Source organism: Rhinolophus sinicus, chromosome 1 (genome assembly GCF_057876585.1).
Source record: "Rhinolophus sinicus isolate RSI-liver-muscle chromosome 1, RSI-T2T, whole genome shotgun sequence".
In the NCBI taxonomy this organism is placed as follows: domain Eukaryota; kingdom Metazoa; phylum Chordata; class Mammalia; order Chiroptera; family Rhinolophidae; genus Rhinolophus; species Rhinolophus sinicus.
Window position 1 is genome coordinate 57,832,350 of NC_142501.1, and position 22,979 is coordinate 57,855,328.

General features: G+C 46.1%; 2 protein-coding genes and 2 non-coding genes across 7 annotated transcripts in view; all 4 read right to left on the reverse strand.

Moving 5' to 3' along the window:
• The window catches only part of BAZ2A (bromodomain adjacent to zinc finger domain 2A), a 32,372-nt gene extending 22,812 nt beyond the window's left edge, over nucleotides 1-9,560 (reverse strand). The window contains exons 1-2 of one of the 4 annotated variants that reach the window (XM_088800058.1): nucleotides 9,378-9,560; nucleotides 4,550-4,633 (exon numbers count right to left, since the gene is read on the reverse strand). The gene's annotated coding sequence lies outside the window, so the exon portion shown is untranslated. Of the gene's footprint in view, nucleotides 1-3,446; nucleotides 3,466-3,918; nucleotides 4,107-4,549; nucleotides 4,634-8,091; nucleotides 8,145-9,377 lie in introns of those variants that run through there. The other 3 variants (XM_088800063.1, XM_088800060.1, XM_088800065.1) reach the window with 3 other exon arrangements.
• A 1,513-nt stretch (nucleotides 9,561-11,073) lies between these two features.
• On the reverse strand, nucleotides 11,074-16,766 carry ATP5F1B (ATP synthase F1 subunit beta). The gene is made up of 10 exons (XM_019742422.3): nucleotides 16,529-16,766; nucleotides 15,860-16,042; nucleotides 15,443-15,617; nucleotides 14,772-14,893; nucleotides 14,345-14,529; nucleotides 13,655-13,813; nucleotides 13,442-13,564; nucleotides 12,555-12,767; nucleotides 11,932-12,133; nucleotides 11,074-11,327 (listed from the first exon to the last, which is right to left on the reverse strand). The coding sequence occupies exons 1-10, from the start codon at nucleotides 16,653-16,655 to the stop codon at nucleotides 11,230-11,232; spliced, it is 1,587 nt and encodes a 528-aa protein (XP_019597981.1). The 5' UTR covers nucleotides 16,656-16,766; the 3' UTR covers nucleotides 11,074-11,229.
• LOC141570271 (small nucleolar RNA SNORD59) lies at nucleotides 14,615-14,685 on the reverse strand. The gene has a single exon (XR_012494276.1). It is a non-coding gene; the product is annotated as a small nucleolar RNA SNORD59 (small nucleolar RNA).
• LOC141570270 (small nucleolar RNA SNORD59) lies at nucleotides 15,717-15,791 on the reverse strand. Its single transcript, XR_012494275.1, has one exon. It is a non-coding gene; the product is annotated as a small nucleolar RNA SNORD59 (small nucleolar RNA).
• Nucleotides 16,767-22,979: the final 6,213 nt, after the last annotated feature.

A 22,979-nucleotide genomic window follows, 5' to 3' on the forward strand; every position in this document is an offset into this window, starting at 1 on the left:
GTTTTTGCTATTCTCAGAGAACCAAAAAATTCAGCTTTATTCTTTACAGAGATTATTAACAACTTATAGAGGAAAGAGAGGGCCCAAATCTTGACATATTTTAGACAGTCGTACCCTGCAGAAAATAAGGAAAGGAAACAGAGAAGTACTGAGAATATAAAAAGGCAATAAATTTAAGCTCTAAATTAGTAAAATGTTCTGCTTGATTTAAGGCAGGGAGTAGGTTTTAAAATATTTGTTGACTGAATAAAGGAGACATATAACAATCTAGGCCGGGATTTCTGCCACAGCTCTGGTCACTTCATGGTCAGAGAACTGGAAATGCCTCTGAAATTGCAGGACACTAAAAACCACACTCTAGAGGTTGTAACAAGGTTATCTCCCTCTTTCGGCTCTCTGATTATTTCTCAGAAATTCAGCTCTAACAGTTAAGGACTTCACCTTCCCTTTAAGAAGATATATCCTCCTCTGGAAAAATCCTGAGCTGAGAAGGTAGGTTAAGGTTCCCTTTTGGTGAGGCAGGTTATAAAGAGTCCAATCCCAGGAGACCAAGAGCAGTGAGACCACCTGTCCCTTAAGAACCCTCATGTTTTAGTTTTTTGATGAATTTTTAGTAAGATTGCATTATACTGATTGTCTTATTCTTTATAACTAGGAGGACAAAACACCCAGTAACATAACACAATTCTACTTTCCTTGCCAGTGACCCAACGACAAACTCCAGAGCGCCTCAAAGCTTTTTGTTTTGCAAAATTTCAAAATTATGCAGACGAACAAGCTGGTGACAAATGGTCCTTCTGACCCATCTGTAACAGTGCTGACAAAGTATTAATCTTGGGCTATGAGGTATGTGAGAGCATTCATATCCCAAGAAACAAATCAGGAAGATTATTTGCCCCAGGAAATACCTCTAGAGTTTTATACTTCACTCTATGTCCTAGTTTTGTACTTCACGTAAAAACTTGGACTCACTGAGCACATCTCACACAAGGTCAAACATCACACCAGTTACTGGACTAAATTCCACACTATTTTAATAGTAAAAGAATGTAGCAGACATCTTCAGAGGTGATAAGAAAGGTCAACAGCAGCAAGACACAGTCGGTCAGTCACCCTAACAAGCTTTGCTTCTCTCTTGGCAACACCTGATTCCAGAACCACAAGACTGCAAGATGAGCCTCTCAGGGCATTCTAGATTTCTTACTGGCTCTGAGGTCAGTCCACATAGCTCTCTCTATACCTCAAATATTTTCCTTTAGAGAGGAAAGAAAAGAAAAAAGAAAAAAAAGGTCAATATTAAGAAATCCACTTCTCTGATAGAAAAATGCATCCATTTTACAAAGCTATGAAAGCTTTGTTTCACTCAGCTTTCTGATCATGTATCACATGAAGTCAGTATCCACTTTCTCAAAATCAACTTCTATTTCTTTTAAAGAGTCCAAAGAAAAGAGTGGTCTTTCTCTTTCTTTCACTTTTAACCCCCAACAGGGAAAATCAATTTATTATTCTGTCAGGTCCCAATTTAGATAAACAAAGGCTGAAGAAAGGGGAACTTAAAATCAGTGTCACATCAACCCTATCAGAAAGGAACTCAAGGGAGTGGCCGGTTAGCTCAGTTGGTTACAGCGTGGTGCTGATAACACCAAGGTTGCCGGTTCGATCCCCACATGGGCCACTGTGAGCTGCGCCCTACCTAAGAAAAAAAAAAAAAAGAAAGCAACTCACACCACCCAGTCCAGCAGTGGGGCAAGAAAAAGGACAATGACATTGGACTTGTTTGTACTGTTTCCAGGAATCAACCCCAACAGCCCCAGTGAAAAGAGCAATAATGCTATCTTAAAAATGATGCTGCTGCTGTCACATAATCACATATATCTATCTATTCATATTGGGCCTTCTACAATTCAGGTGGGAAGTTTGTGGCTGGAAAATACTGAAAAGCTTATTTACATGTCAGGTTTCAGCAGTTTTCAGGGTAGTCCAAATATCTTAATACCTCATCTCTCAAAACATAAAATCCTGTGGCCAACTCTTCTCTAACCAGACCCAGTGTCTAACAAAGTGCCTGGGGACATAGTACATACAGTCCATCATTGTATGCTGTAATAGAAATCCTCCTGGAATTATTAGGTGGGAAAAAGAGAAAATCTGGACACATGACATTGCACAGAACAGAGCAAAAGCTTACCACTCTCCAAGGAGGGTAATAAGCTGTCTTTTATGGGCTGAAGAGTAAATCACATGATAGCTAACTCTCCTAATTAGTTGGTTCTGCAGAAGGTAAACTCTTCAGCACTCTGTCAACTAACAGGCTTCCCGCAGGGACTAGCCTTATGCTAGAATCACCTGTGAGAAACAAGCCCCCCCACTCGCACTCTGCCAGTCAGTCCCTTCCCCAACACACAAACCCCATTCACAGTTAAATTTTCCCCATTCCCCCCTCTTCTTCCACCTCTCACAACCTACCCTTCTTCACCTCACAAGTTCACTTGCTCAGGTGCTCTGCAATACGGAAACTGTCACACTTATGATTAAGCAGGATTTTAAAAAGCCACTCTCCTGCCACAAAAGATCCCAAGTCCTCCTGGCAGTTTTCTCTCCCGTGGGAATTTGCATCACTTATATTCAAAGTGTAGCCCTGCTGGTGGATGACTGACTAAATGTGCTTCTCCACGACCTCTAGCTCAAGGGAAAATAAAAATCAAGACGGAGACAGAGATGCTTTGGAGAAGGGATCAGGATCAGTGAGTCAACTGCAGTGAGTGACTACTTCCAGTTGACAAATTAAGTTTACAAGAAAAGAAAAAAGTTGAACGAAAAGACTCAGACCACATGGTTGGCAGGATCCAAGCTTGCCCAGAAGGCCTCAGAAAATGAAAGCAAATCTGATTAAAATGGACATTTCAAAACAACAAGAGACGCAGCAGCAAACGCACAGCTGCCATTTCCCGGCCACTTCCTGCGGGAGGCTTGGGGGAGGGGCTATTTGTGTACAGATGGAGGTGGAAGCTATCCCCCCCCCAACGCCCCCCAAAGGACACAAATCTCTCACTCCAATAAATCCTACAAAGAATTGCTATTGGTATTGCCTTTCCCTGAAAATTGGTAACATTGGGAAAGAAAGGGATGATGCAAAAATGATCTTTTCCGCCACGGAAGTGGGGATCCCCTTAGCAAGGGATCCCCTTGGAAAGGAATCCCTCATTATTCTTCCCTTCAGTCCCTAAACCCAGCTAAAACCCGGGCGCCTCAGCATCAGCCCTATCAATCTCCAACCTGGCGTGGGGGATTCTCCACGGACTCGAGGGCCCCAAGCCCAGCACACCACCACTCAAGCAAGGCCCTCTCCGGCTGGTCACGGTCAAGAAAACGTACACACACAACACGCACTCGCCCCCGAGGGAGACACCCTCAGACCCTGGAAACCCCTTCTACCGTTCACTTACCGCTGCCAAAACGCCCCAATCCCCACAAACCGGGTGTTTAACCCGCCCAGGGAACCCCCCTCATCTACCCTTCGCACTCGGGCAATCCCCACCCCCACCCGAGGAGGTGGAGCCCCTCCCGGGGATTCCACCCCGAGTCCGCCAGAGGAGTCATCTCCAACAGCCAGGCGGCTTCTGCGCGTCCTCGTCGTCGTCGTCGTCGCCGTCGCCGTCGCCGGGAGCCTCCACAGCTCCTCCCGCCCCCGCCGCCCCATCCCGGGTCCTTAGCAGACCCGCCAGCCCCCTTCTCCACCCTGCCTCTCGGGCAGGGAGACCCCCGCCCGGGGCTGGAGCCTAACTGGAAATCAGCTCCAGTCAGCTTCTCGCCTCAGGCGAGGCTCCAGGCGGCTCCGGAGCCTATGTTCCCTGAGGGAAGCCAAGGATGGAAACGGGGTTCCCTCCCCTCAGGCCCCCCGCCACAGACCCAACAGACCTGAGGCGGCGGCGTCCAGCCTGGCTCGGGGCTTGTCTCTCCCCGGGGGACAGACGGTTCACATGGCCGCGCTCCGGGCGCCAGGAGGGGAGGGGACCGCGGGGGAGGGGGTTTGGGGTCCGGGAGGGGGGAGGGGGGACGCGGCTCAACCGCGGGGCCCGAGCGGAGCCAACATGGCCGGCGGGGGAGGAGTAAACCCAAGCCGAAGGGGGCGGGGAAGCTGCGGTCGACAGAGAGCCGCCCTCCGCGGCCTCCGCCACCGGGTCCTAGTGCCTGACAGTCTATCTTCCCCGACCCGGATCTGGGTCCTAGCGCCGCGGTATCGCCCTAGTCTACCGGGCAGCTCCCTCTGCACTGCGTCTCAGGGCTAGTCCCGCTGCACACTGAACAAACTGAAAGGCGTGCCATGGTCCCAAGGTTAACCAAAAGACCACATTTTTAGGACCAAGGCATGTGCTACTCCCCTAACGGGGTGGGGGGGGGGACGGTGAGAGAGAATTTCGGGGGCAGTTATTTCCCAGGCGGGGTAGTGGAAAAGTGGAAGTGTAGAAGCGGAAAGGTTAGTCAGCAAAGTTCAGTCCTGGTAGAGGTGGAGTAAGGCAAGAACTTGCTGCGTCTGCTGCCCACTTACCTCTGTCTCGTAGGGGCAGCCGGTCCTGCCTGGATCACCACTTTCCTGGCGACATCTGCAAGGCCATGGGGGTCGGGAAGATTCCTGTGCGTAGGAAAAGGAAGCTCGGCTATGGGACCAGACAGGGAAGACCTGAGTCTAAGCCTACACCTGGTCAGAGAAGCAGGGGATGAGCAGGAAAACTAACCAGCAATTAAGATGCCCCAAATGTCCACCTATTCTACAGTTCCAGTGCTTTTTCTGATAGGGCTCTATAACTGTGTGAAACTTGATGAGAAAAGTCTAGCACAGGACAAGAATTTGGCTATTTAACATGTCTATTGCAGGGCCCCAGGATGGGGAACAGGTCATATATGCTGTTAGAAATTAGAGAATTTCTAGTTCAATCTTCTCGTTTGGCAGATAAAAAAAAATTAAGGCCCAGGGAGGTTAATCAACCTGTTCAAGATCAAACAGTAGATGAAATGTGACTAGAAGCCAGGTTTCCTTTCTGTGCAACTCAACAGGCTTTGCAGGCTTCAAAGTAATTCCCATTCAATTCAATTAGATGCAGTGTTACAAACAATTGCCTAAACTGTGCAAAACTCAGGCTGAATATTCTGGAAGAGGAATATGGGGAGGATGTTGAACCTCTGGCAGGTTGAGGGGTCAAGAAATACCTTTTCCTCTGGTGGTCTGGAGAGGAAGGAGATCTGAAAAGTGGGTGAGGACAGGGCATGGGCAAACGCATCAGTCCAGATTGGATTTCCTTACTCCACAGAGTGGGCTCTTCCTGAGTTATGGAGACTCTACTCTCCACTACAAACGGCTCAGAGAGGCTAAGAAGGAAGTGAGCTTCAGCAAAGTCTCAAAAGTGTGTGGGCCAGAGAGAGAGAGGAGTCTAAGAGGGTTTGGGAGGGTTTCTCTCCCTCTCCTGAGATAAGCAGACTACCAGGGGGAAGGGAGTAGACAGGTAGAAATCAAAACCCTTCTGTTCTCCCTAAGTAGCAGGTTTATAGGTCACGTTAAAGAAAAAAATAAAGACCCTCCAACAGCCTCTGACCTCAAGTCCCTGCGTAAATAGGGGTCACACTCAGGGGAGAGGGGTCCTTCCTTCTGGAGAAAGCGGGGATCCAGTAAACTTATGCTAAGGAATGCCCGCCACCACCACCCCGAATCCCCAAAATAAAAATAAAGGTAGGCGAAGATGAGAGCTCAAGGCATGGTACTGGCTTGCTAAAGGGTCGAGGGAGAAAGCTGGTATCTTTTTTTTCCTCTTTCTTTTTCCAGGGCGGATGAGGGAGAATCTTCCTACCTCCCGCTCCCAATCATAAGGCAAGCCAGCCGGAGACTTGAGGCAGGGGAGGAGCCTGCGCCAGTCAGACGGGTGTAGCCACGCCCCTTCCCCCACCACTACACACCCACACACACCCACCCACTGGCTCCACTGCGCTCCGGAAGAGCCGGTTACTCCTGTGCGCCCCACTGACTGCCCCCACCTCTTCCGAGCCCCAGGCCTAGTCTCCAGGGCAACCCCTAGCACTACCCTAGCCAAGAGCGGTTGGGAAGAGGGGTGCTGAATAGGAGAGTGCCACCTGGGATTAGGAAAGAAAGTGGGGCAGGATCTATGTTTCCAATCTGATGCAGAAAGACTACAATCACCTTTTCCCCTGAATGTGACTATTCCTCATCGCATCTAATCAGAGATCTTGCTTGCTCTTTGAGAAAGGATGAGGGTGGGATGTCAATATGCCCAACAGCTGGGTGTTTACGTCTTGCCAGAAGCCACCTCAGGCAGCAGCTGTGCATCTCCCCCCATGCAGACGACAGAGGGCAGACTGACCCCATATGTCCCCAAACATTCCACAATCCCATCAGATGTAGCCAATCACACACCCCATCTCCCTCTAGGAAGCTACTAGAAAGGGGAAGGGGTAAATGGTCATTTTTTCCCCTAGCAATTTATGAGAAGGGTCCCTAGGGAATACTCTGACCCTCTCTCAAGCCAGGCCAGTGGACCGGTAATGAAGAGAAGGGGGGAGCACCTGCTCCCCCTTTCTCACCCTCCCTGTGTTCCTCCTGCACCACCCTGACTCTGGGGTCAGCTGCCACAGTGCCTGGCTCCACTCTGGAGGCAGATGGCTGGGGCTGGGAGGGGGAAAAGAGAAAGGGAGCGAGAAGAGGATTCATTTGCATCCCTCTACCTTCCTCCTTTGCCCCCTCCAGATACTCCTGGAATTTAAACCCAGACATCACTGCTGACCACCCTCTCCCTGCCTCCAGCTCCCTCTCAGCCCAAGGAACATTACTCAGAAGAGTGTGAAGCAAATCCACACACCTTGTCTCCTCATTTCTGGAGGTGGAGGTGAGAGTACAAGATGAGAAGGGTCAGAGCTGAAGGTGCAGGTGAATTTGGAGGGAGGAGGAATTCCCCAATAGAGGTAGGATAATTATTAAAGACCTCCCTTGCCCTCACTGTCTGAATGATTCACAATGTTAATAGGGTCTAGTAGGGAGATGGCCCCTAACCCTGTAACCATTTTAACTTGTCCCCCTACCAATCAATCCAGTTTGGTGCAATCTCCTCCCCATCTATATTTCTGGATGGCTAGATTCTCCTATTAACACATCAAAAGGACCATAACCCCTCTTCTCTCCAAATTGATTTGTGCCCGCTCAGATTCTGTACAACCCTGTTTCAAACTTAGCAGTGAGTTTCTCCATGGTGGTCTCAGGAAGGATGGAGAAAGCCCTAATTTCTTTATGGGTGGGGACTGCCTTTGCATCTAAATAGAGAAGGCTGGGCTTCCCTCGCCTTGCCCACCACCCCAACACCCTGAGTCCCAGCCCCTCACCCACTATCACCCCAACTGCCCCTTAAGCCCAGAGATTCTGGGTGCGCCCCACCCCAATTCCCTGACTCAGGGGTAGGAGCGTTCCGAGGCTGGACTGGCCCTCTCCAGGCCCAAGAAGAGGGCCTTTTCCACCTACGCTGGTTGGCAGGTGCTGAGGTTGAACCCCCAAACTCGAGGAGAGGTGGTGTGGTGTGATGGCTGCAGAAGAGCTTTAAATATGACTTAGTTGAACTTGAAGGACTAAATGGAGCATGGCCAGAAAGTGACTATAGTCTATGCTAAGCCCCCCCACCCGCCGCGCAACCTCCCTTATTATGGGGAAGGCGAGGAGTTGGGGTGGCGGTTATTCTCCTTCCCATTGGAGGTTAGGATGGCGTGGGAAAGCGCTGGTGTAGAGGGGAGGAGGCGAAACCCAGACCGCGGGAGATTTTTCTGGCAAGGAAGGAGCGGGGGAAGGGGGATCCTGGGTCCAGAATTGGAGGGGTACCAGGGAGAGGATGGCCCATTGGCGTGAGAAGCCTCGGGATTCCGGTCGCAGAGGACAGGGGAGAAATGGACGAGTAGATAGTGCGGGGGAGAGAGAGAAGGGCAGCTCCCGCAGGGGGAGGGTCAGATCCTGGGTCTCGGGGAGCGAGGATAAGGAGGCAGGGGTACGCGGGGGCGGACCGCCCGGGGACTCCGGGACCGGACGTGGGTTCCGGGCCTCACCTGGAGCGGGGCCGGGCGGCGGCGGCGGCGGCGGCGGCGGCGGCGGCGCAGGTGGCCGAGCCGGGCGGCGGCGACGCCTCCTCCCCCAGCCCTGGGCCCGCGGCAGTGGAGCGGGCGGAGGGGGTGAGAGGATAGCACTTAAAGGGGCAGGAGCGACGCGGGTAAAGAGCGTTTGGGTAGGGCTGTCGCGAAGAATCCGCTGGGGGAGGGGAAAGCGGGTGGCGTCTCCTAGGGGCCAGAACCAGGAAGGATCCCAGATGGAGGAAGAGAACAGATCCCAGGAAGAGACAGAAACTTCTGCGGTGAAGTGGGGGATGGTGGTGGGTCCCAACATGAGAACTTGGGAGGGCTCCGCCTGCGCTCCAGGGGCACCGGCAAAGATCTTTTCACAAAGCGGGTCCGGGAAGGCAGTGAGATCACAAGGACTCCAAGGAGGACTGGGAGATGCCGGAGAAGGAATTCAAGGCCGAGCCGGCTTGGGGTAACGCACAGGGGCCCTACTAGGTGAACAGGTTCCCTGAGTTTCAGCTCCTGAGGCCCCATCCGTGCAGCTGTGGAAAGGCCCGACAGTCTCCTTCCCTCGACACTGCGCAAGTTTAAAAGCCTGTGGAATCAGGAAGCCACGAGGGCAAAGACCTCCTAGGCCTTTCAACCTCAATCCTGCCTCTCGGTGTTCTCAGTGACTGGAGCATGGGGGGGCCTCCAATAGCAGCCCTAGTGAGGCTGATGTGGGACCGTGAGAAGCAGCTTTATTCAGGTTCAGTTTTTCCCCCCCAACCACCACCACCCTTGCAGCAACCTCTGGGGCAACAGGAAGCAGCTGCTCAGTGCAGCCCCCACCTGGTTGTGGGTCACGGTGGGGGAGGAGAGAAGACAGGGACTTAAAAGGCCTGGGAGAAAATAGGAGGAAAGGCACCGTAAAAACCCTCCAACGCCGACTGAAAGTGGGCTTTACTTTTAGGGGGAAGGCCAACAATGAGTACTGTAAAATGTTACTTGAGTCTCAGCAGCTTAAATGAGGAGCGAGGGGGTGGGGGGGTGTGTGAGTTGGGGAAGAGCCGCGACCTTAGGTGCTGACTCTCAGGCTCTTCCTTGGAGCTAGATCTTGCCAATGCTCATGATCCTTAGGTCGGGAGCCTCACCGGCTGAGCCCTGTACCCCTATAATCTCTTTTCCCCTCCTTCACCCCCCAAAAGAGCAAAGGTTAGGCCCCACCCCTGCTGAGTCAGCCAGGGAGGGAGGCAGGCATCCCTCAGGCCTTCCCGGGGGCTGGTCCTCAAACTTACCCATGTCAGGTTGGCAGAGCTCCAGGGCTGGGACCACCCAGCTACTCACTGTCCTTGGTTCCCCCTTCAAGTGAAGGCTGGCGTTAGATCCTCCCAAATTGTGAGCTGGGAACTAGCACGAATCAAAAAGCCAATGTATGCTTCCTGCGAACCACAGCCTGAACTGCTGTAGGGTGATGTCCCTGTGTGACAGACTGGGGTGGAGAGGGAGGAGGGAAGGGCGGGGCTTTCTCTGGGTGGAGAGGGAGGAGGCGAGGACAGGGCAGAACCAGGAGAAATATGGAGGAAGGTTAGATCTGTATTGACACTCCAGTGGCGTGGTAGAAGAGAGTGGTAAAAGGGGAAGGAAATAAATAGTTACAGCTAGTAAGAGGGAGAAGATTCTCGATAAATGCTGAGAGACGTAAATGTCTGAGAGGCGGGGTTGGAGGAATACAATCGACCTTTAGGATCACAGTTCCCAGGTCTGCATCTGGGTAACATGGGATAACAAAAGCAGAAAGGGCTGGCCCATACCCTTGGGGCTTCTGAACCTGCTTCTTACTCCAGAGTCAGGACCTAGAGGAAGTGCCCTCACCTTCAAAACTCAGCATTTCCCCAAATCCAGGTTTTTCTGGGAGCAAACTACCGGGCACAGACGGCTCAGGGGCTCCACCTTTCGTCCAGATCCCGACATAGGAGAGACTGGTGCCAAGGACGTCATAGGCGATGGGAGGAAACTTAGAGGCCCCTACTCCACCCTTGGCGCCTCTCCCAAGGCCCCTCCCCAACCTTCAGCCCCCAGGGGCCTCTGAATTGGGATGTTTGTCCCCGCCCTGCTTCTGCCCAACTTGAATGCCTCAGGGGTGGAGCTTATAGATGCAGACTCCTCTGGACAAAAGCCCCAGCTGGTTTGTAAACAGTCATTAGCTAAGAACAACATCCCAGCAAATGGCCTTCATGGATTTTAAAATGGTGAGATTAGTTCTTGCAGTCTCCAGTTCTACCACCAGAGGGAAGTGGGAGATGGGTCTGGACCTAGAAAACTTCAGACACCAAATCTGACCTTGCAGTGTAATAGGCACTTGTTTTAAAGCGAAACGGGTGTACTTTTTGAGTACTCTTTCTAACTCTGCACCTTTTAGTGGGCTAAAACGACGGGGAAATGACCTAATTCCATTATTATAGTTCAGACACCCAAGCCCAGCAACCCTGAAAATTGCTATTCCCATTAACAGTCTTTCCTCAACTTTGGTAAGCGACCTTAGCAGAGTTCAGGATAGGCCTCATGGCATTTTATACCCTTCATTGCCTCAATCACAAACATACAAGTCTAGGCTTGCCCAAAATATAAATCAGGAGACAGAATACTTTCTGAAAAAAATGTAAAGACAGAGGGCACACTTTTGACTCAATTTTTGCAGAGATCAGTAGTAATCCTTCACAACATGCATCACTTCCTAAAAATTCGTTTCATTCACTGATTACCCCCTGCCTTGTCTTAGAACCGCCCCTTTCTAAACCCAATCCATTTTCCCCGATGTGCTCTTCTAATAAGACCCACAGTTGTCCATCAATGCAAAACAATGGCCTTTCTTTTTTGATGACCTATTTCAAACATGTGGCCTACCCTGTGCTGTTTCTTGGGGCCACTCTAAAATTACTGGTAAAAACTTCAGTGTTGGCTGTGTTGTTAGGACCAAGAAAAACAGACAGATTCTGAGGGATGTACATTTTATTGGAAACCTTAAATACTCTTCACACAGAACAGAATGTCTTCAATCAAAGCTCTCATATGCCCTACAGAGAAAACAGATTTTTGGATTAGGGACACGGAGAGGGACTGCTTGGAGGGATGAGTGCTGGGATCCCCTCATGAATGCTCTTCAGCCAGTTTATCAGCTTTTGCCACAGCTTCTTCAATGGGTCCCACCATATAGAAGGCCTGTTCTGGGAGATGGTCATATTCACCTATATGGGGGGAAAAAAAACCCAACTGGTTGAGAAGTGGAGGGCTATCAACTTTCTACAGGGTGTACATACCTTACTACTTGAGGATACCAGTCAGAATGTGATGAATTCACATCATCTAAGAAATCTTAACAAATTTCCTTCATAAATCCAGTTTACAAGACACGATACAGTATGGGTTAAGAACAAGTGGCCCAGAGCCACATAACCTGGGTCCAAATACTTGCTCTCTACTTTACTTTGGCTGTGTGATACTGGGAATGGTTATTTTAAACTTTTCTGTGCTTCAAGTCCCCCAATTTGTGAAACAAGATGATAATACCTTCCTTTTAAGGAGCTTGTAATTCACTTAGAAGAGTAGCTAGCACTGAAAGCAGTTAAGCATTGGCTGACAAGAATCAAGTAATACATATGTCACTCTCAGAATAGAGTATTTCCAAAGAAAACTGATGGGGAACTATCTCACTTTTTATTTAAAAAATTATGTTATTAGGCACAATTATATATTGCTTGAGGGTTACTAGAATGGGAACATAGCACAGCAAGCATTCAAGAGATTTCAGCTTCTCTGCCATTTTATATTCAGCTTTATACTCAATCTCACCTGCCAAAATCTGCTGGAATCCTTTGATGGTCTCCTTTAGGGGTACCAGCTTTCCCATATGACCTGTGAAAACCTCAGCAACCTGGAATGGCTGAGACAAGAAACGCTGTATTTTCCGTGCACGGGACACAGTCAACTTGTCTTCCTCAGAAAGTTCATCCATACCCAGGATGGCAATGATGTCCTGGAGAGATTTGTAGTCCTATGAGAAAAAATAAGAGAGCCCTGAGTAAATATTCACATTCCTTTAATTTGGACACAAAACTAAGGGTTAGTATCACCTTACAGTCACACCGAGCTTTGTAGAAAGCATTTTAGCACTTTATCTCACTTTATAAGTGAAACAAGTTAGTGGGGGGAAGGTTACATATTCGGATGATCACGAGGCCCTCAGTTAAGATCAGTTTCTTCTCCCTACGAGTCTGGTGCTGTTAAATAAAATTGGATTCCAAAGACCAAGTACCTGGAAACGCAAGAGACCTCACTCACAACTGCTGGTCTCATCTTTCCTTGCTCCAAAGCAAACCACACAAGTGATTAGGAAAGATCTGGTCCTAATATAATCCCCAAATTCCCCCTGCAGGATTTTACAGACACTAATCTCACCTGCCAATAACACATACCTGTAGGATCTTTTGTACCCCACGGGCAACATCATAATGCTCAGCACCAACAATGTTGGGATCCATGATGCGAGAGGTGGAGTCTAGAGGATCCACAGCTGGATAGATGCCCAATTCAGCAATAGCACGGGACAACACAGTGGTAGCATCCAAATGGGCAAAGGTAGTGGCAGGGGCAGGGTCAGTCAAGTCATCAGCGGGCACATAGATAGCCTACAATGAGTCAAGAATCCATGGGGAGCAACAGGAAACCAAGTAATCCTACTTAAGCCACCCCCCTTTCTGACCTCTCCTCATTATCTCACTAGATCTTAGCATTCAAAGTCTACCTCAAGAACCTTCTAACCAGCCCTAATAGCTGCTGAGTGAGTTTATAGATTATTTGGTCCCTCCAAGCTGTGGTGAAAGAATTTTCATTGTCACTCCTTTTGTTCTTCATTCCACATTTTAATTCTATTGTAGTGATACCCACTTTTAGCGTTAAAAACAAAAAACCTCGTATCATACTACAATAGTTCACTAGGATAATGAATCATGCAAGTTGCTACAAAATTTAGACACCTTTTTAGATAATTTTACTATATATACCATCCATAAATGTTCAAAAATTTGCAGGTTAGTGCAATACATATTTAACGCTCGATTTCCATGTAGCTCCTGATTTCCCTCAGGCTGGAAACCAGTAGTTTGTGATCTGCATTTACAAGTATACCTTCAATTATTTTAGATGAATGTTTGACCTTTTAGCATGCACACACAAAATTTTACCCATTATTTCAGGGAGCTTATATACCCAGTTAAAAGCCTTTTGAGATGTAACTTGGTTTTATACCTCTCTGTACATGCCTTTATACAAATTAGACCTTTTGCCATTTAGTTGTTCTTACCTGTACAGAGGTGATAGATCCCTTCTTGGTGGTGGTGATTCTTTCCTGCATGGTACCCATGTCAGTAGCCAGGGTAGGTTGATAGCCCACAGCAGAGGGGATTCTGCCCAATAAAGCAGACACCTAAAAAGAAAAAACAAGTATGTGCAAAAGGTCTTAGGTGTTTAGCCTCATCTGGTCAAATGAACCAGGTCCTCTCAAGCTTTCTCTTACCTCTGAGCCAGCCTGAGTGAAGCGAAAGATGTTATCGATAAACAGCAGTACATCCTGACCTTCTTGGTCTCTGAAGTATTCAGCCACAGTCAGTCCAGTCAGAGCTACTCGGGCACGAGCACCAGGTGGTTCATTCATTTGACCGTACACCAGTGCGACCTGCAGTCATCGTGCACAATGAGAAAACCTGGCAGAGGAGTATGGAAGCCACATACCCAAGGTCCCCCAATGAGCAAAACTGAAAAAAACCCTCCTTAGATGTTAACATTTTTGTTTGCAAATTTCATTTCCCCGTTAGAGATACAGTTCAAAACAACACAAGAGATAATTCCTTGTATTACTGAGGTAAAATTCTATAAATTACTAAGGTAATGGGAAGGAAATAAACTCTAAGTGAAAGGCACAAAATAGGGTTATCTGAGACATATGAACCACCTCCAACTCTTCCCAAAATTAGCTTTCAAATGATGGGACTGTCTACCATGTCTGGAAATGTAATCTAATGTCAGAGGAAAGAAAATGTGCATTAGTGTATTAGAAATTGGGGGGGAAAGACTGACAGGAATTTCCTTTGTATGTCCTGGGACACTAAAACAAAAAAACAAACTATGGCTTCAGCTAGCAATGCAGTCAACTGCAACAATTTCCTGGCATACCTACTATGTGGACAACCATCAGTTCAGTGCTCACCTTGGAGGTAGCATCTTTTAAGTTGATAACACCAGACTCAATCATTTCATGATATAAGTCATTGCCCTCCCGGGTTCTCTCACCGACACCAGCAAACACAGAATAACCACCATGGGCTTTGGCGACATTGTTGATTAACTCCATAATCAGTACAGTCTTCCCCACTCCAGCACCTCCAAAGAGCCCTGGGAGAGGTGGAGAAAAAAAATAGTTAAGAGTTCTGTGATCCCAAGTAAGCAAACTTAAAAAAAAGTTTCTTTCCATCTTTTCCCTTTTCAGGAATGGCATCTGGCTTCAGCAAACTCAGAAGAACGAAAGTCAGAAGCTACTCATCAGCGAGGGATAGAGCTCAGTACCCACTCATAACATGGTAGGATTTTTAGTTCCCACATTAGGTTTGGAAAATATGTACCCACTACTAACATACCAATTTTGCCACCCTTGGCATAGGGAGCCAGAAGATCCACAACTTTGATACCAGTAACCAGAATTTCTTGCTCAACACTCATCTCCATGAATTCAGGAGCCTCAGCATGAATAGGAGCAAATCTGCAAAGGCAGAAGATCAGTGTCTACTCATCTTGTTAAAAAGGTTCCTTTCAATTCTCAAGTCTAACCCTTTACTCATAGTCTCATCTTCTCTTATATAACATTCTAAACAAGTTGTCCTCTGGCATCTAGCCAAACATTCTGCAACAAAGGGGATTTCATTATCTCGGGAAGCAATAATCCCATTCCCTGACATTTTTAACTGGCACAAACATTTTGCTTTTACTGACTCAGTAACGTCTTCACATAGCAATAATAAATACAAGATCTGCAAGTTCTGGAAACCCCACAGTTGATAATTATGGAATTAAAACTCAAATAATAATCAACTTGGGTTCTAAGTAGCAGATCTTTCACAATCAGAATTTCTGCATCTTTAATTTTCTTCAGAAGAAACTGCACTGTGTGGTTTTAATAATTGAATATATCAGCATTTTGAGTATTCTCTTCCAGAAAATTCTGCTGTACTAAAAGGTGTCGCCTTAACATATAACACTGCAAGAAAAAGCAGTTCCTTTTGTGTGTAGATGCAGCAAGAGGAACACTTACTGTTTGGTTTTAATGGGGCCTCTCTCATCAATAGGTTCTCCAATGACATTCATAATTCTGCCCAAGGTCTCAGGACCAACAGGAATTTTGATTGGTGCACCAGAATCCAAGACTTTCTGGCCTCTAACCAAGCCTTCTGTACCATCCATGGCAATGGTCCTTACTGTGCTTTCACCTGTCACATAAAGGCATTTCAGTGACACATAAAGCCAAGCTCACTTCATGATATTTACCGAAGTGTAGGTGGCATGAAACACTTAAGTCAACCAAGATTCCTTCTCAGTACCTAAATGCGGCTTCAGCAAACTCAGAAGAACGAAAGTCATTTTGATAAAATCATCACAGAAGGAAGACAGCCTGGTTGGGGGATATTTAGGCTACACAAGCTCTTTACTATTCCTAACAAATTCTACTTACCTAAATGCTGGGCCACCTCCAAAACCAGCCTGGTCTCCCTGCCTTGCACTTCCAGGGCATTTAGGATGGGTGGCAGTCCTTCATCGAACTGGACGTCCACCACTGCACCGATGACTGCCACGATGCGCCCAGTGGCGGCGCCTGCCTTTGGCGAAGGAGATGTTTGGGCCGCATACTCTCTGGCTAACAGACAAAAGCGATAAAGGAGCTGGGGTCATGAGTTAAAGGTCATCGGAAACTCCGACTTAACCCATAAGGACTGGTGAATTCAGCCCAGGCCCGGCCTCCTTCCGCTTGTAGGGAAGGCGTGTCCAGGAGAGAGAGAGGGCCGCGCAGGAACCGAGAAAGCGCCTGCACAATCTTCCCATTCTCATGCACGAAATCCCATCATTCGAGAGCATGGTGACCCCCCCCTTCGATGGGAAGGTCACTGCACCTGTCCGCACTTTTCTGTCACACTGCACCCCCCTTTTCCAAAATGAGACGGAATGAGATTGAGGAAAGCTTCCGTGGGTGAACTATTCTCGTTCTGCAGCCGTTAGAGGGCAGGGCGCTGGCCCTGGCGGCCTACTAGCACCAGAGATACCTTAGGCCGGAGCGACAATCGGCCCCCACCTCAAGGTCATGGAGCGGCAGAAACGAACCTGGCTCCTAGAAAAAAGCACTTACCAGGCTGGAGCGCTGCCGGGGCAGCCCGCAGTAAAAGCTGAGCTTGGGGTATCGGCGTTGAAGAGCTGAGTCCGCGCAAGGCCCCGGAGGCCGAGGCTGCGGCCACACGACCCACAATACCCAACATGGCGGAGCCCGGGTGCAGACTGAACGCAGCAGCCCTAGCGGCCGCCAACTCCCCGGCAGATGGGGCGAGACCTACTCTGCAGTAGGCACGTCCATTGGATGAGTTTTCTGCTCATCATTCTTAGCGCTGCTCCTATGGGTTAATAATCTCCCATCTTCTCAACCATTGGTCAAAATGGTGCTAATCCAAATTCCTTTTTCTTATTGGACATTATTAAGCTAGGTGCAACCCTCAGAGCCTCGAAACATAATTGGACAACAGGGATGTCAGTTGGAGACAGTACTTGGCGGAACTACGTTTAGGAAAAGGGTTTGAGTTCCTGTTGGGAAGCACGTGGGCTGTCTGGCTGTCCTTGGGCTCTCTCCTCAGATAGGACCTTGAGCTTGGTGACAGTCTCAGGGGCGGGCGTTAGCAAGTGGTAGCGTCGTGAAGCACCACTGACGGTGACCTTGGCGAAGTCCGCAGCCTTCTCTAGAGTAAAAACACGGTTTTTCTTTTGCAGTCGTGAGATTGAAAGCTTACAGACAGCGCTGCAGGTCAGGAATCCAGACCGAATCATTATTACTTAAAGCTGTACAAGGAAAGAAACTAACGTCACCAGTCATTTAACAGATGTGTACTAGGCATTAAGACAAAGATAAATAAGATTTAGGACCTCCCTTTTAAGAAAAACAGACGAGGAAACAATGCAATAAAGTGTAGTGGGTCCTGGTTAGTATAGGGTAAAGTAGATGAGGGAAGGAGGAGATAAATTCGAATCACCTAGAGATGTAGAGAAATTGCCTCAAAGTGGAGGAGGCTGATAGACCTGTTGTGAAATGGGAGTAGAAATTCCTAGGGTAAATCGGAAGGATATTCCAAGTACACATTTGCATGAAATAGCATTTACCTTTTGTGGAAATGCAGGTGAGGACGGGGGGGGGGGGGGGGGGGGGGGGGAAGGAGAGGGTAAAGAGATGAGAACAGAGACACAACAGCCAGGTCTCAGGGCTTTGGATGGGAGTGGAGGCTGGGCAGAGGTAGGTGTGTGAAAGTGTTCGGAGTATGGAAAATCATAGAATAAACGACATCTTTTTCTGTAGTGTTGACTTTATTCAAAGCTATTTGTGGGCCGGATGGGGGAGACCCTTAATTGTTAGAACATCTATTTGGAGTAGTTCATCATGGCGCTACCTCCCCAGACTTTCTCCCACCAGCCCACATTAGTTCTCATTTTTCTGCATGATCATGAAAGATTCTTGTTTAGGGGAGTGTAGAGCTAGCCAAGGATTTAAAAGAAAAAACAGGGAGAGAAGAGAATGTTAAATTTGAAGTGCCTATATTCTTGCCTAGTAAGAGGAAAAGAACCCAAGAAAACAGCAACATGGAGCAAAGAAAAATGAACCAGCAAAGAAAGCAGCAGAGGACTAAGAAGAGGACCGAAGAACTTGGTGTTAAGAATCAAGAAAAAAGAAAGAAAAAGAATCAAGGAAAGAATGTTAAGGAGAAAGTGATCAATAGTATCAATCACATAAACATGTAAAATAAGAACTGAAAAGAATCAGTTGAGTTTGGCAACGAGGAATTCATTCCATGGTGAAGCAGGTCAAAGGTTAATTTTAACAGGCTGCATTGGTTAACATCAGATATACTTTTTTTTTTTAATTTGCAATCTGTGCTTTTTCCATTATGCTGGGCAGCATGCCAGTTAATAGGGACCTAGATATTTCACTTGCTTCCCTCAACTATTAGAGATGAAACTTCCGTAGATAGGCGAGGAACCAGACTGGGTTAAAATATTGTTTTTTGCCACTTACTAGATGTCATTGGGCAAGTTACTTAAAATCTCTGTACATCACTTTCCTCCTCTATGAAATAAATAATAAAATGGGGATAATCTCATAAGGTTGTTTTGAGAATTAAGTAGATTAATATATGAAAGAAGCATTTAGAACCAGGCCTAGCACATAGCACTGTTATTTGTTAGCTAGTATTTTTACTATTTAGTGGTAAGATCCTTTGGTTTTGTATCACTGGTTTTGATCTTGGCCAAAATTTTATTAACCATCAAACACTCTTAAATTGACACTTCACTTAATCCTGGTGTCAAAGTAAAGATTTTCACATAAATTTCCAGGTTTCACTGAAGCACATCACTTTTTGAAATTACACATTTCTTTGTCCTCTTAGATTATCAAGTAATTTTAACTTTTTCTTGGAGATTTGGATTATTAAATCTTTGTATCAAACTGCAAAGCTAAGTGCTTTCAATGTTAATTAGGTGGATTTGTAGAGCTATTATTCTCTGTCATGTTCAAGTTTGTGAATTTACTATTTTTGTAACTCATTTGCTGTCAATGTTTGCCCTCAGCATTCTCCTTTCCTCCTCTTCTGAAATCAGATAACCCAAATTTGTAAGTAACACTGTCTAAAATAAAAGTATATAAACTTGATTAGCTTGAGTTGAAATAGGCCTTAACAGTCTTTCTGAATAATATCTAGAGTTCTAACATGTTTTGGTCCTACTTCGTATTTCCTGATTCCCAGATACCCAGGTAATATTTCATGTAAAATACAAGTTACTTTTCACAGGACAATAGGAACCATAAGGACTAACCTGGTTTCTTACTTGAAGTTAATTCTAAATCACTGACCCTATAATTTATGACTGAAAACCGTATCAATTTTAATCTTAAAGTGAAAGTTGCATTTTCTACCAACTCCTTAATTACTGCCATCCACAGTGGTCGTGGCTCCACATTCTTCCAACACTATGGTCATGTTTTTGTCTCTACATTTTCTGACAATCATCTTGGGTCATTTCAAATTCCATAAAAATAATCCATTCAATACTCTAACCAGAGTTCTTTAATCTTTTCAATTCCGGTGAGTTTCACATTCACGTTTCACTTAAGCATCCTACTCCCCCGTCATTCCCAACTTTTATCACCCTGAAAATTTCTACCTCCGAGATCCGATATTCTTATCAGACCACATTTTCTTTACATAATATTCTAGGTATAAAGGATTAGAATAAGTCCTTTCACCACTACCCCCAAAATCTCACCCCACTTCCCAGAAACAACCACTAAAAGACATTTTGCATATATCCCATTCACTTTCTATCCACTCCATGTACATATAATGTACATTCCTGTTTTTTAAAAACCTCAGGGGGGAGCATCTGAGATCTTGCTACCAGGCATCTGTCATCAGTTTGGGCTCAAACTCATTAAAAACTTAAAAAAAGGAAAAGAAAAACCTCAATGGAAGCACCTTACAAATCTTCTGTTTTGGAGAACTGTACCATCAGCACATTTACTAAAGTTTACTGATCATGATTACACATTATGCCATAGAATGTGTAATAACTTATTTAATGGTTATTTGGACAGTGCCAAATGGTTTTTACATGCAATACTGAATGAAAAAAGATCTTGTACACATAATTGTGTACATCATCTAGTACTTTTTTTATATTCCTAGAAATAAAATGTTGGCTTAAAATTGTTCATTTAAATGAGATTCTGCCAAATGGCTTTCTAAAACCATCTTGCTAATTTACCAGGTCCCCAGAATCCTTGCCAAAACCTTTTTTAAAAATGTGGACAGTATTAAATGAATGAAATCACTTCATTGAATGAATTTGCATTTCCCTAATTTCTAAGATGGAATACTTTCATGTTTATCGGTCATTTGTATTTCTTCAGTGAATTCCTGTCCTTACCTTTCGCTTCTTTTTCCCCCACTATTGGCTTGTCAGTGATTAAGTGCTCTTCAAATGCTTTTAAAACATGTTAATATTTTCTTGTCACGTTATCTTTTAAACCTAATGGTATCTTTTGACCTATGTAATGTTTAGTGTCAGATTTGTTAACTTCTCCTTTGTAGCTTCTAGATTTTGTATCATGCTTGGCTTTCCCATCATTAGGTAAGAATTTGATTAATGAACTCCCCCCCCCCCCCCCCATGAGTGAGCCAGGAACCACCTGCATCAGAATCATGGAAATCTGCCTGTCCACTTACCCACTAGGGTAATCACTAGCCGGATGAAGTTATTTCAATTTCGTAAAACTGAATCAAAATTCAGTTTCTGTTAGTTGCTCTACCCACATTTCAGATCAACAGCTTTTTTTTTTGGTAAGAGTTTATTGGGGAAGGAGAACAGGACTTTATTGGGGGACAGTGTGTACTTCCAGGACTTTTTTTTCTAAGTCAAGTTGTTGTCCTTTCAGTCTTAGTTGTGGAGGGCACAGCTCAGCTCCACGTCCAGTTGCCCTTGTTAGTTGCAGGGGTCGCAGCCCACCATCCCTCGTGGGAGTCGAACCAGCAACCTGTGGTTGAGAGGACACGCTCCAAACAACCGAGCCATCCGGGAGCTCAGTGGCAGCTCAGCTCAAGGTGCCCTGTTCAATTTTTTTAGTTGCAGGGGGCGCTGCCCACCACACCTTGTGGGACTCGAGGAATTGAACTGGCAACCTTGTGGTTGAGAGCCCACTGGCCCATATGGGAATCGAACCGGCAGCCTTCGGAGTTAGGAGCATGGAGCTCTAACCGCCTGAGCCATCGGGCTGGCCTCCTTAACAGCTCTTATGTGGCCAGTAGCTACTTTATCAGACAATGGATAGATTTCCTTCATCACAAAGGGCAGAACTGGTATCTGAAGACGGACTGATTCAGAATCTGTATTTTAGATCTGAAACAGTGGTTATCAAACTTTGGCATGCATCAAATTCCCAGAGGGCTTAAAACATGAGTGGACTCCACCCTCGAGTTTCTGATTGAGTAGAGCTGTTTGGGGCCCTGGAATTTATATTTCTAGGAAGTTCATAGGTGGGATTGATGGCTGCTAGTCTGGGGACCACACTTCAGAGATAAACATCAATTAAATCGCAAATTCCTGAGCTCCAAATGCATCTACTGAAAAGCCTCTCTCAGGGTTGGGACTTATGAATCCACATTATCAGAGCCCCATGATCTTGGCTCCTTTCCTATGGCTCATCTTGAACCACTGGGTTCAAGATGAGCCATAGGAAAGGAGCCAAGAGGCTAATTAGTTCTGAGAATGGTTGAGGGAAAGGTATACTTCCCATGGAAACTTAGTTGTAGTGGAAGCAGCTTTCCAGGTCTCACTCGAACTGTTTCCCCGAAAATAAGACCTAGCCGGATCGATCATCAGCTCTAATGCCTCTTTTGGAGCAAAAATTAATCCAAAAGACGCATGCATTAGAGCTGATGGGGGACGTCCCGCTAGGTCTTACTTTCGGGGAAACATGGTACAAAAAGTTTTTTCAGTTTTCAGCGACTATAAAACTGGACAATCCCAACTTGGAGAAGGATGTGGGATCTCATTGTTACCCAGCCCTTCGATCCTCCCTTAAAGCCCCTCAATAAAATGGTTTGATCCCCGGCCCCCAAAACAGTTTTTCAAGAGAATAAAACTAAAAACAGAACGGTTTTTGAGTTATTCAAGTTTCTGCATGAAGCTAAAAACTATACTACTTAATCAGTCATAACTGATACCATTGGCATGCTTCAAAGAAAGGAGACCAAGTTTAAAATAATTTTTTAAAAGTACAGAAGTTCAAACATACCTCCCAATGTGGAAAAAAAACTAGGGCTTTGAGGAAATTGCATTCCCTTAACAGGACTAGAACCCAAGTTACTTCTGTAACATAACAGAGCTGAATATCAAATGTTGTTATGCCCAGGGCCCCTGAAAAATTAGGAAGATTTTCTAGTTGTAGCATTTCAAGGATGTGGTTTTGAACATCATTCTGAACAGTCATATAACTAATGGGAAAGAAAAAAGGTTTTCCCTTCTAAATCCCCATAATACCCTACGCACATTTATTACTGTACTTCCCACTATCAAATTTTGTCCAATGTTTGTCCCCCCAACTAGCCTGTGAGCTCCTTTAGCACAGCAATTACCTGAAGGATTAATCTTTGTATCCCCAGCCATTAACACTGCCTGTAACACAGGTCCTTAATGTCTGACATTAGAAAGTGCTGAAATATGAAGCAGTTCGCTATGACAAATATACTTCAGAAGCTGAAGGGAATAAAAAACTGCCAAAATGCAGAAGCTCAAAGATTTAGAGGAGGACAACACATTTAGTTTTATTTCAGTCAAATCACAACACTTTCTTTTCCAACTGCTGAAAAGTGCATCTACAATTTTCTATTACAGATCCACTTTTTAAAGGTTTCCTGTGACATTACAGCAAGCCTATTTTTTTCATAGAAATAATCCAAATTCTTCCTCAAGTAAAAATAACTCCATTCCAGTAAATGGTAATACATGAAATTACAGTAAACCAGACACTTAAAAGGACAGCCAAG

What these genes read in the sequence shown, in the direction of transcription:
- ATP5F1B (XM_019742422.3), bottom strand. Translation starts at nt 16,655, where the DNA reads ATGTTGGGTATTGTGGGTCGTGTGGCCGCAGCCTCGGCCTCCGGGGCC. An exon ending in TAAAAGATGCTACCTCCAAG is followed by an intron (nt 13,814 to 14,344) that starts GTGAGCACTGAA and finishes CGATGACTGCAG; the next exon opens with GTCGCACTGGTGTACGGTCA. An exon ending in TCACTCAGGCTGGCTCAGAG is followed by an intron (nt 13,565 to 13,654) that starts GTAAGAGAAAGC and finishes TTTTCTTTTTAG; the next exon opens with GTGTCTGCTTTATTGGGCAG.